This window comes from Lactuca virosa, chromosome 4 (genome assembly GCF_052849685.1).
Source record: "Lactuca virosa cultivar CGN04683 chromosome 4, Lactuca_virosa_CGN04683_v6, whole genome shotgun sequence".
Lineage (NCBI taxonomy): Eukaryota > Viridiplantae > Streptophyta > Magnoliopsida > Asterales > Asteraceae > Lactuca > Lactuca virosa.
In genome coordinates, this window is record NC_136429.1 from 310,160,621 (window position 1) to 310,171,142 (window position 10,522).

Below are 10,522 nucleotides of genomic sequence, written 5' to 3' on the forward strand. Positions count from 1 at the left end.
TCCCCGTCGTTTTTAACTCTTTTTTTTTACCTTCGCTCCTAGCCTCCTACCTTTTGGCTTCTGTTACACATGAAATCATAATAGTTTATGAGCGTCTTGCGAGTTGCGACATCACTCCCAGCCTCCGACCATTCTCCCTGTTCGTTTGTACTTTGTGTTTGTGTAAGACTATGTGGGTTGCAAAAGGAATTGCATATCATTAGGACATTAGCCAAACTTACTAATTGAATGTGTCTTATATGATTATAACAAATTCTAATTCAACCAAAGTTCAGTTATTAATTTATTAGTTTGTGAGAGTAGTTACAGTTGCATTGTTGTTTTTTAAGCCACTTACAATTTTTGCTTATGTACTTTTGTTTTGGGCTAAAATGAATGGTTTCAAAAATGAAAAGAAGTCACACCATACAAGCGTAAATGAACATGGTTTTCAGTTTTCAAGGTATCAAAAATATTACACCATTAAACATAAAAAAAAATTGCACCAAAGGCTAGACACGATTTAAAACCGAAACCGCACCGATACAAACCGAAACCGCATTTAAAACCCGCAAAACCGAACCATTGAAAAACCGCACCCAACGGTTTTAAGAATCCAAAAACCGCACCATGCGGTTTGCGGTTCGGTTTTCCCTTAAAACCACACCAAACCGCACCATGCTCACCCCTAATAAAAACTATTAAAATGTATTGATTTAGTTATTTTAATATCACTACAAGTATTATAATTTTCTAGAAAAAACTTACTTGAATCCAAATGAACCAATTTCACCCGAGAAACAAATATTATATACTTTCTCTTTATCGCATAGACAGTCCTCACAATCTGATGGCGTGTTCGGTCGGTTATATGTAGTTTCATCTTTATTATACTCCCCCTATTTATAATCAAATATTTCCAAAGTCACCAAATTTTGTTTTAGTGTAATAATAATAATAATAATAATAATAATAATAATAATAATAATAATAATAATAATAAACACTTACGGCCTATCTTGGAGATATAAAGTGGACGAAGTTAACGTCAGTAAACCAGAGTAACGGGAATAGTTTCGCTTGCCTCTGATGATTTTTCCAACAATATCTAAAAATAACGATAATTAAAAGGACAACTTGTTATTATTTTAAAAACTTTAGAATGCTAAAAATATATATAATTTATTAAATTTACCGATCATCATTTTTCTCTCTGCCCGATCCTCTACTAAACTTTTTATCGAGGGAACCAATGGAAAAACCGAAAACCATGATATGATAGCATCGGCCAAACGATTAAACCGTGTGTTATTGCTGATCTTAATCATCAAATCGCCACGTAATACACTGTATTCTTGATACCTCGGATACTCAGCATAGGTTGGTTCGATTTGGAAATGGTTTAAAGATAACACATCACCCAATAGATTCCCTCCATAAATAAAACGCATCATTTGTTGTGAAACAACTGCTAACAATTTCTCTCTCTAATAGAAAATGTAATATTTTTATAAACAAAATACTTATGATAAATTATGAAAAACCAATAAGATATAAATAATTTTTAAACATACATTTTGATCAATGAGAACAATGAAGAGTTTGTTGGTTCTTGAGTCCCTCCAAATGAAATCCACACGAACGGGTGTCAAAATATACCACAAATGGAAGTTCAGTAGCAATGAAAATGCATCAACGTAAATGTGACCATTCATGATTCTACAAAACGAAAGTCATATGTGATTGATGTAGAATTGATTTACATCATTATTTATATAAAAAACTATGTCGATTTGAGATGCCCAAAGTATAATAACATATGTATTGTAAATTTGAAATATCCAAGCAATAAGAGTTTTTATTACATGATTTATTCATTAAATATTACAGAAAAACCAAAGCATATATATACAACAACAAAAAAGAAAATATGGTCGTATAATGGACCTAATATGAATCAATTATTATCTCGATCCAGTTGAATATATCAATATTATGTTGAAATATGCGATCTTTACTATTAGTTGTCTCTAGTTTTAGTATTCTTTAATTAATACTTTACAATATTTTTATTATCTTCTTGTATTTTCCTTTACAAATAGCTAGGTAGAGATAAGACTTTATCCATCAGATTACAATTTTATGGGATCTGTGTATTGTTCATTTTGTGTGTTGAAATTTATACAGTGCAATATATTCTATATTTATATAGTTAATTGTACCAAAATGGCTCCAAATTCTAGAACTGGGCTAAGCTTTTATGATTGTCCAATGATAGAGACTTGACAATATATAGTAATGTGGAAATTCACCCATTTGATTGGGTTCACGAAAACATGTTGAAAGAGCTATAATGCTTGAATCCATGTACCCAAGTACACAAGTCAAATCAGTTTTAAAACAATCTAAAGTAATCTACCCTAAGGTAAAATTATATGTATATACAAGTTATGATAAGGAAATAACATATAATAATTTAAAGAATACGCTGTTAGGACATTGACTAATCAAACATATAAAATATTTGAGATCTCTTTTCACATATTAATAATTGAAAACTTGGATTAAAGTTTGATCACAAACCATTATCAGTCATTCACATGGATCAGAACACCATTTTTTTTACCATTACATATAATTATTATTATTATTATTATTATTATTATTATTATTTTGTTTTGTTTTGAAGGATGTGCAAAATATATGGTTAACATAAATAACACAAATAATTCATAAAGCCTAAGATGATTATACTATTACATTCTGTGTATGTCTTATAAAGATCTAACAAATACATTAAGATGATTATACTATTACAGGAACAGGAACAAAGCAACACAGGGACAAAAATACATTAAGATGATTATACTATTACAGGAACAAGAACAAAGCAACACAGGGACAAAAATACATTAAGATGATTATACTATCACAGGAACAGGAACAAAGCAACACAGGGACAAACGTGATACAAAGGAAAACTCAATTCAAATGGTTACACCAAATTCGATCTAGTAAAGTAGAAGAAGTAAAGAAGACAGAAGACAGAAGAAGATTCATCAAACAGATAGAAGAAATAAAGAAAACCTGAATTCGTGTCACGAAATGTAATCCAATGCAATGAAGTAATCTTCTAATTTCCGATTCCTTATTGGTGAATTGTGTTGTGAAAGTAAAAAATAAGAACATAATATATTAGATTTATAGACAGAATAATGTATCATATGATGTATTTTCGGATATTAGTAATTGTCAAAAGTCATACCAAAAATATTTTAAATCATAACATAAATAGTAAATGTCAAAAATCATACCAAAAATATTTTAAATCATACCATAAATAATAACCGTCAAAAGTCATACCAAAAATATTTTAAATCATACCATAAATACTAACTGTCAAAAATCATACCAAAATTAATCATATTATTATCATATTTTCATTAAAATAATATCATACTAAAAATAAAATATATATTAGAAGCTGAAATTACTGTAAATGTTAGTAACATTTAATTAATATCATGAAATACTAAAAAAAATTTAAATAAAAAAGGGTTATATTACAATTTTCATTCCAATCCAGGACGGAATGAAAATTAACAAAATGGAAGGAATCAGAATTCAAATGCCTTTGGGAATGCTCAATTCCATTCCATTCTTCCGATTCCATCATACCAAACAAAACAAAATAATTCTTAATGTAAAAAAATAACTCGATAATAAATGAAATAAAAAAAAAGATATTACCAGGACTTCAAAACTAAGTTTATTAAATAAATAAATAAACAAGAAGGGTATAAATGGCAAAGGAGAAAAGTAAGCTACCCTTCTTTTTGGCCAAAGCCTGAACCAGGGACAGTAGAAATGCCAGTGGCTTCCAAGAGCTTGAGGCAATAGAAAACATTAGGAACTTTTCCAGCACTTTTTGCAGCTTCAATTGCGTTTGGGGGTAGTTTTATTTGTGGGAATGAATACATGGCGCCTGATTTCAAATTTAAATAAATAAGAAAGAATTAATATCAAGAAATATGAGGTCAGAGAACAGTTTTATCGGAAAATGGCTAACCTTCTGTGAAATTACAAACAACATTTTTGCAACTGTTGAATCCATATGTCATCATGTGTGGCTGTGTGCTCTCTTCCTTAGTGATTCAAGGATACCCTTGCTGCATTTGTTTACCAAGAGAATTGTCTAAAATACCCCTCCATAACAACAATACTTTGCAAACAAGTAATTTTATCTTTAAACTACTCTAATCATCTAATTATTATACCCTTCAGTGATGACAAAATAAGTGAAATTTTTATAAATCAACAGTTTGTGAATGATGAAAATTTGAAAATGGACAATTAGGTAATTTTACCTATCTCTAAGAAACTGCCCATACGAGATATCACCTCCGAGTGTAAGTTCTTGAGCTGAAGTACTAACTTTCAACATCCAGGTAGCAGGGTTATATCCGTCTTTTATCTTACTTACGCCATCAACAGCCTGTTTTATCAAAACATTCACTAAGGTGATAATGATAATATCTCTTAATATTATCTAGATTTGGGACGATTTTGCATATTTAATTAATATACACATATAAACCTGCAGTACGAATTGAAGAACATTCACATTCGTCATCCATCTTCTGTCTTTTTCTTCTTCCTCTTTGTATTCCATCGGCTTCAACATATCAGGTACTTTTTTTCTATATTTCTTTCTGTTTCATTTTCATCTGTTGCTCTGTGTATTAGAATGTGTATGGTTATAACTGAAAACAATTATCCTGCCACAGGGAAATACCAAGGGCAAGGGCAGTTTTTACTTTACAAGAATGTCCAGCAAACAAAGGGCCCTTCCAGCCATCTTTATTTGGCGGGTCATATCAATTACAAGGCCACCAACATTTGTTGCTGCTACTTGACCAATAAATCCTACCGCCAAAGGGATTGTTTTTCCAGTAGCCTACACAAGTACATCTGGTTTAGGCATAGTGTAACAAATGGAAATTTTGACTTTGTCCTACATTTCTGATTTTAAAACAAGACATGACTTAATAATTACAAATTCTTTAGATGTTAATAAAATTATTTTCTTTTGCAAATACAGAGGTTTTATAAGATATAAATATTACTTTACAATACAACATTTAAAAAAAAATCAAGTTATCTTGATTTTCAGTTTTACTTACTTGACCATGTATAATAAGGTATAATCAAAATATACACAAATCGAAATACTATCTCTATAAAATTGTTAATATATTTTTTTTTAAATAGAGAGTTTTGATAAGATAATAAAAATAACTATAATTTTACACAAAAATCAATGTAAATTTTTTGGGTTATTTTTTAAGTTCCAACATAATTCAATTCCATTCTCAATTTGCATATTATTTACGGATAATTTAGATACTTGACAGACTATTAAGGGTAATTTAGTAATTTACCTTTAAGAGCAGCTTGTAAGCCTCTAATAAGAGATTTGCAGTTGGTCCAAATCCATTCAATTGTGATACTTTAAAATATAAGTTTTACCACTTTTACATATATGGCCCCTGTGCTGTCTTACTTTTACTTTGCTCAGTCCAAAATTGTAACTTTTCCATGAAACCTTGAAATAAGGAGCAAAAGTGAAAAAGGTTTTGAGTTCAGACAAAACAAGGTAAAAAGAAGGAAGTACAGGGACCATTTTTTTAATTTTACTACATAAATTGCAAATAAGTAAGGATTACTCTTAAGATCTTTAAGCTTCCATATAGACCACTTATACTAATATATGTTCGTATAAAACATATAAAATTAACAAGTGTAAATGACATAAATTGTCTGCAATCTTGCTGATGACATATAGAATAAGATTGAAAGGGATGATGCATATATACCTGCCAATCCAATAGATCAACAATAATGTTATCTGCATGCTCATAAGCTGACTGGAGTTGCTCCAATTCTTGGGGAGAAGATATTTCAGAAATTGTGGCAACCAATTTAGCCTTGTTGTCAAAAAGACTCTTGTCTTCAATGAAGATGGGATTTATCAATGCTATTGCTGCGTGTAGCAACAATAAAATTAGGATGGATGAAAATCGTTTCTTGGATTTTACCACATTCATATGTTCATAACTTCTCACAGTATGTGATTTGTGGGAAATGTCAATGTAGGTGTGGAAAAGGAATGGGAAGATTTAGAACATGACATAAAGGTTTAGCAATCAGTAACTCATGGTGAATCCTATAAGAGCTTCTATAGAAATTAAGCTAAAATGGATAATGCGTTGCTAGCATCTATGATCTAACCTACGCTGAAAGCTGTTTAGGGGCATCCGATTAAGCTTTTGAGAGGAAAATCCATATAAAAACAAATCGATCCATATAATTATGAAAATTTCCTACATGACAACTGAAGTCCCGAGTGTATCTCCCTTTAGAAGCAAGTAACTAACAATATCAGTAGACTTACAAGACCAATCAGTAGCGAGCTGGCGATGAATAGAAGAGAAGATGAACGTGGTCCAACCCCTTTCAACAGCTGCCGTCATAACCTGCTTGTTCTCCGTCCATATCCATACCTCCTTCTTCTTCTTCTTCTCCATCGACATTGTTACAATCACACCGCTCCTAAATCGTGAAATGCGCTTACCACAGTTGCTTCTGACAGCACAATGGATTAATCTACGAGTCGTCAAATTGCCTAAGGACAATAAATAACATGATTAAATGCATAATCCAATGAATCGAGTAACTAATTGCACAAAGATAAACGAAGAGCAACCTCGAGAGAACCTGTAATGGTGATGAATGGGGAAGAAGGGGGAGAAGAAGGCGATAGAGTAGCCATTCCTGTGTTTGCTATTTCCAGTATTTTAACTCCTTGTTGGGTTCAAATGGAAGGAATCAGAAAAAGGGTTATATAATAAACCATACAAACGTGTAAACTCGGATAAAGGTCGAATACTCACAGATCAAGTATTGCATCCTCGTTTTCTTCACCGTTAATGACCTCGATTGCTTCAAGCCTGACGATCGGAGCAACCTGAGCCCCCGTGTCTTCGTCGTCAGCAGCGGCTTCCTCCTCTCTGTGTTCGGGATCATTGATAGCCATTATAGTTGAGGATCGAAGATGCTGAGACCTGAGAGCGTCTGTTAGGGTGAAAATCGAAGGCGGCGGTGTCTTCGTCGTCAGCAGCAGCCGCTTCCTCCTCCTCTCTGTGTTCGGGATCATTGATAGCCATTAGTTGAGGATCGAAGATGCTGAGTAGCATTAGTCTCCGTTACAGATCTAAAAAATCAGAGGTTTGATTGATCTGTTCATCACCGCCTCCGTATGAAGTTAGGAAAGGGGCATCTTTGGTGGTGTCGATGTGAATAGGTTAGATGGCAGTGTGTTTAGGGATTCCTTGTATTAGGGTGTAGTATATGATCCGTGTAGCGTGTAGTATAATACGTATAATGCTTAATATATTGTACATGAGGTAATATATGTTGTAACTCCTAATTTTCAAGAAATGGGCGATATCTTTAATAATATAGTAAAGATATATCCAACAAATAAACTAAATCCAATCAAATGTCCAATTAAATTTTAATTGGTTTGGATCAGTTTTAATGAATAACTAGCAAAGTACTCGCGGCTACGCCGCTTTTGGGGTAATATGGAATAAATTGGCAAACTTTAAAAGATATGTACTAAAATTGTAAATAACCACAAATAGGAGAGAAAATCGACAACCCTTAAAATTAGATGTCAAAAGTATACAACTAAAAGAATGGACACTGGTGGAGAAAATCCAAAAATGTTGTGGTGATAATGTTAAAGTTGGGAAAATATGGTGGCAAAATTCTAAATGAAGTTTTTTGTGTTTTTTATGTCAAAATGTAAAAATTTTGATTACAAGGACGAAAAGTGTCAAATTCATTAAAGATTTGTGGCAAAAACACCATAATGTAAAACTTTTGGCTGTAAGGACTAAAAGTGTCAAAATCACTAAAAATTTGTGGCAAAAACCTAAAGTCACAAAAACTTAATCAAAACATAAAATGTAAAAGATTTGACTTTAAGGACTAAAAGTGTCAAATTCACTAAATACTTGTGGCAAAAACCTAAAGGTAAAAACATTACTATTGCTAAGCTCCTTTGGATTTAATATATATATATATATATATATATATATATATATATATATATATATATATATATACTCTAATAAATGAAAATCTTTTTGCCACATGTAACACTTATATTGATTTGGCCACGTGTGTTGTGGTTAATTTCAATTAAATTTTTTCCACATGGCATTTTGTGATTTTCCATTTTATTAAATTCACATAATATTAAATTTAATAATTACAATAAATATAATAATAAATGCATATCAGTTTCAAGAATTAAATGTCTTTCTAATTTCAACATTTCTAAATTAAAACTTTAGTTTTATTTGTTTATTTATCTAAATTATTTGTTTAAATTTAAAACAAAAAAAAACACTTTAATTTTAATATTTCAATATTTTTTCTAATTTTTCTTGTAAACTCAAACTTTTTCAAATGTTTAGAATTTTTGTATTTTTTTAAAATGAACCCATATAATATATGGGTCTTACATCTAGTATATATATATATATATATATATATATATATATATATATATATATATATATATATATATATATATATATATATATAAAATTAAATTAAATTAAATCTGGTGAAAGAGTCGAAATCCAATATATATAACCTTTAAATTTCCTCTGATGAACGCCCTATTTAAGGATACCTGAGGTATTTTTTTAAAACACCTTATACTTTTTTAAAACCCTTAACTTTTCTTCCTCTCGTCATATAGCCGCTCAAATCTCACCAGTCTTCTTTCGTTCTTCTCTGTGGGAGCTGCTATCGAGAGCTTCTATATTTTCCGGTCGACCTTGATCGAAGCCATCTGCTGCCTCCATATCCAACGCCGACACCTGCTATCTCCATCTCCAACACAGGTATGCTTCTGTTTTTTCATTAGCTCTGATAGGAGCTTGATTGGAGCTCTGTAATCTGTTAGATTTTTTCGGCAATTGCAATTAGCGTGCAATTGCAAACTTTTGAAAGTAATTTCATACCTCTGCTGTTTTCTTCTTCTATTACCAATATCTTAGATTTGTGTTTCTATTACCTCTGCAATTAGGTTCCCACGGTATGGAATTGTGTCTGATTTCATACCTAATAGCATCTTTGTGTTGGTTTTATTTGAAACTTTTTGTATACAGAATGGTTGATTCTGTTGTCTTTGATAATTAAACATACCCTTTTTGGTGATTTTACATGTGAAAGTTAGCAAAACAAAATTGAACTTATTGGGTGAATTGTGTGTAAGGTAAGTATGAAACAACATAATGTACTATTCAATAATATACTATGGTGTGTTTTTGTAAAATTGGATTATTTCAAAGGGTAGTGTTTGTTTATACTTTATAATTATAGTAGCTTATGTGAAAATTGCATACTGATGTTTACTTGTTTTGTGAAAGTGTAGGAATGGGAAAAAAGAAGTATATTTATTGGAATACGATCAGGCCTTGGTCAGATCTTACTCATGATGTGCTTTTATTAGTTATGATGAAGCTTGGAATTGTTGAGTTTCTTGTATTCAGCAGAGTTTGTAAGGCATGGAGATCACTGGCAGTTTCTAACAAGAAAAAGTTTCTGGGCTCCAGAGAACCAATGTGCGTATCTCTCACTATTAATGATCCTAACGATAAGGACTGCAATCTTGTTGGCAGGACAATTGTTGGAGTAACTTGTGGTTACTTAATATTATTTGGCGAGAAAACCTCCGACTTCTGGCTTCTGAATCCTATCACAAGCCATGACCTTCATTTCCCTGATATCCCCTATGATTTACTTCATTGCCCTGGAAATCACAGGGGTATCCTAGTCTATTCACCATCAATATCCGGATACGTGTTTGTTCTGTTTAATCGATGCTATAATCATAAAATATGGTTTTGTATAGCGGGTACACGAGAATGGACTTTTGTCTACACCGACCTTTACCCCATTCATGATTTAATTGCTTTCAAGGGGAAGATATATACTGCACACTCTGTTCATGGATCAGATAAAGTGAGGCTATGTGAAATGAAACTCTATCCAAACCCTAAATTGGTGTTACTCGAGACCTAGAGTTTTTCAGAACCAAATTTCAAACGTCCCGGATTTGTGACTTCTGGTGAAAATCTTTATTTGATAGATATTACAGTTTCAGAACATCCTTACAAGATTCATGAAATAGATCTTGACAAAATGAAATGGGTGTCACGTGAAAATAAAGGAAAACAATATTCCTTCTTTCTTTACGATTTTAAGTTATGTGATGACCACTTACAATATGGGCGATATGTTTTTAATGGTCAGAATGGAAAGGATGTGCCGGCTAAAGCAACAAGCATGTGGTATTTCTTCTTTGATTGTTTGAATGTTGATCGCATACATGACTGATTTATTTGTTACAACGTTTATCTTTCTGAATCCAAGTCTAGAAGTCACATACTTCTTCTTTAAA

At 31.6% G+C, this 10,522-nt stretch overlaps 1 protein-coding gene and 1 long non-coding RNA gene across 4 annotated transcripts; one reads left to right on the top strand and one right to left on the bottom strand.

Annotated features, from left to right (window-relative positions):
• Positions 1-2,808: 2,808 nt before the first annotated feature.
• LOC145108467 (uncharacterized) lies at positions 2,809-7,380 on the bottom strand. Of its 3 annotated transcripts, XM_079045491.1 has the most exons (10): positions 6,933-7,380; positions 6,757-6,843; positions 6,434-6,664; positions 5,856-6,022; positions 4,797-4,936; positions 4,577-4,714; positions 4,347-4,474; positions 4,049-4,148; positions 3,808-3,964; positions 2,809-3,126 (listed from the first exon to the last, which is right to left on the bottom strand). In XM_079045491.1, exons 2-6 carry the CDS (start codon positions 6,809-6,811, stop codon positions 4,657-4,659), a joined length of 651 nt encoding a protein of 216 aa, XP_078901617.1. In that variant the 5' UTR covers positions 6,812-6,843; positions 6,933-7,380; the 3' UTR covers positions 2,809-3,126; positions 3,808-3,964; positions 4,049-4,148; positions 4,347-4,474; positions 4,577-4,656. The 3 variants fall into 3 exon arrangements, with proteins under 3 accessions (XP_078901617.1, XP_078901616.1, XP_078901618.1); XM_079045490.1 differs by having other exon boundaries at positions 2,809-3,964; XM_079045492.1 differs by adding an exon at positions 5,421-5,584 and having other exon boundaries at positions 2,809-3,964; positions 4,577-4,936; positions 6,933-7,379.
• A 1,407-nt stretch (positions 7,381-8,787) lies between these two features.
• LOC145168898 (uncharacterized) lies at positions 8,788-10,522 on the top strand. The gene is made up of 2 exons (XR_013742161.1): positions 8,788-8,960; positions 9,494-10,522. It is a non-coding gene; the product is annotated as an uncharacterized LOC145168898 (long non-coding RNA).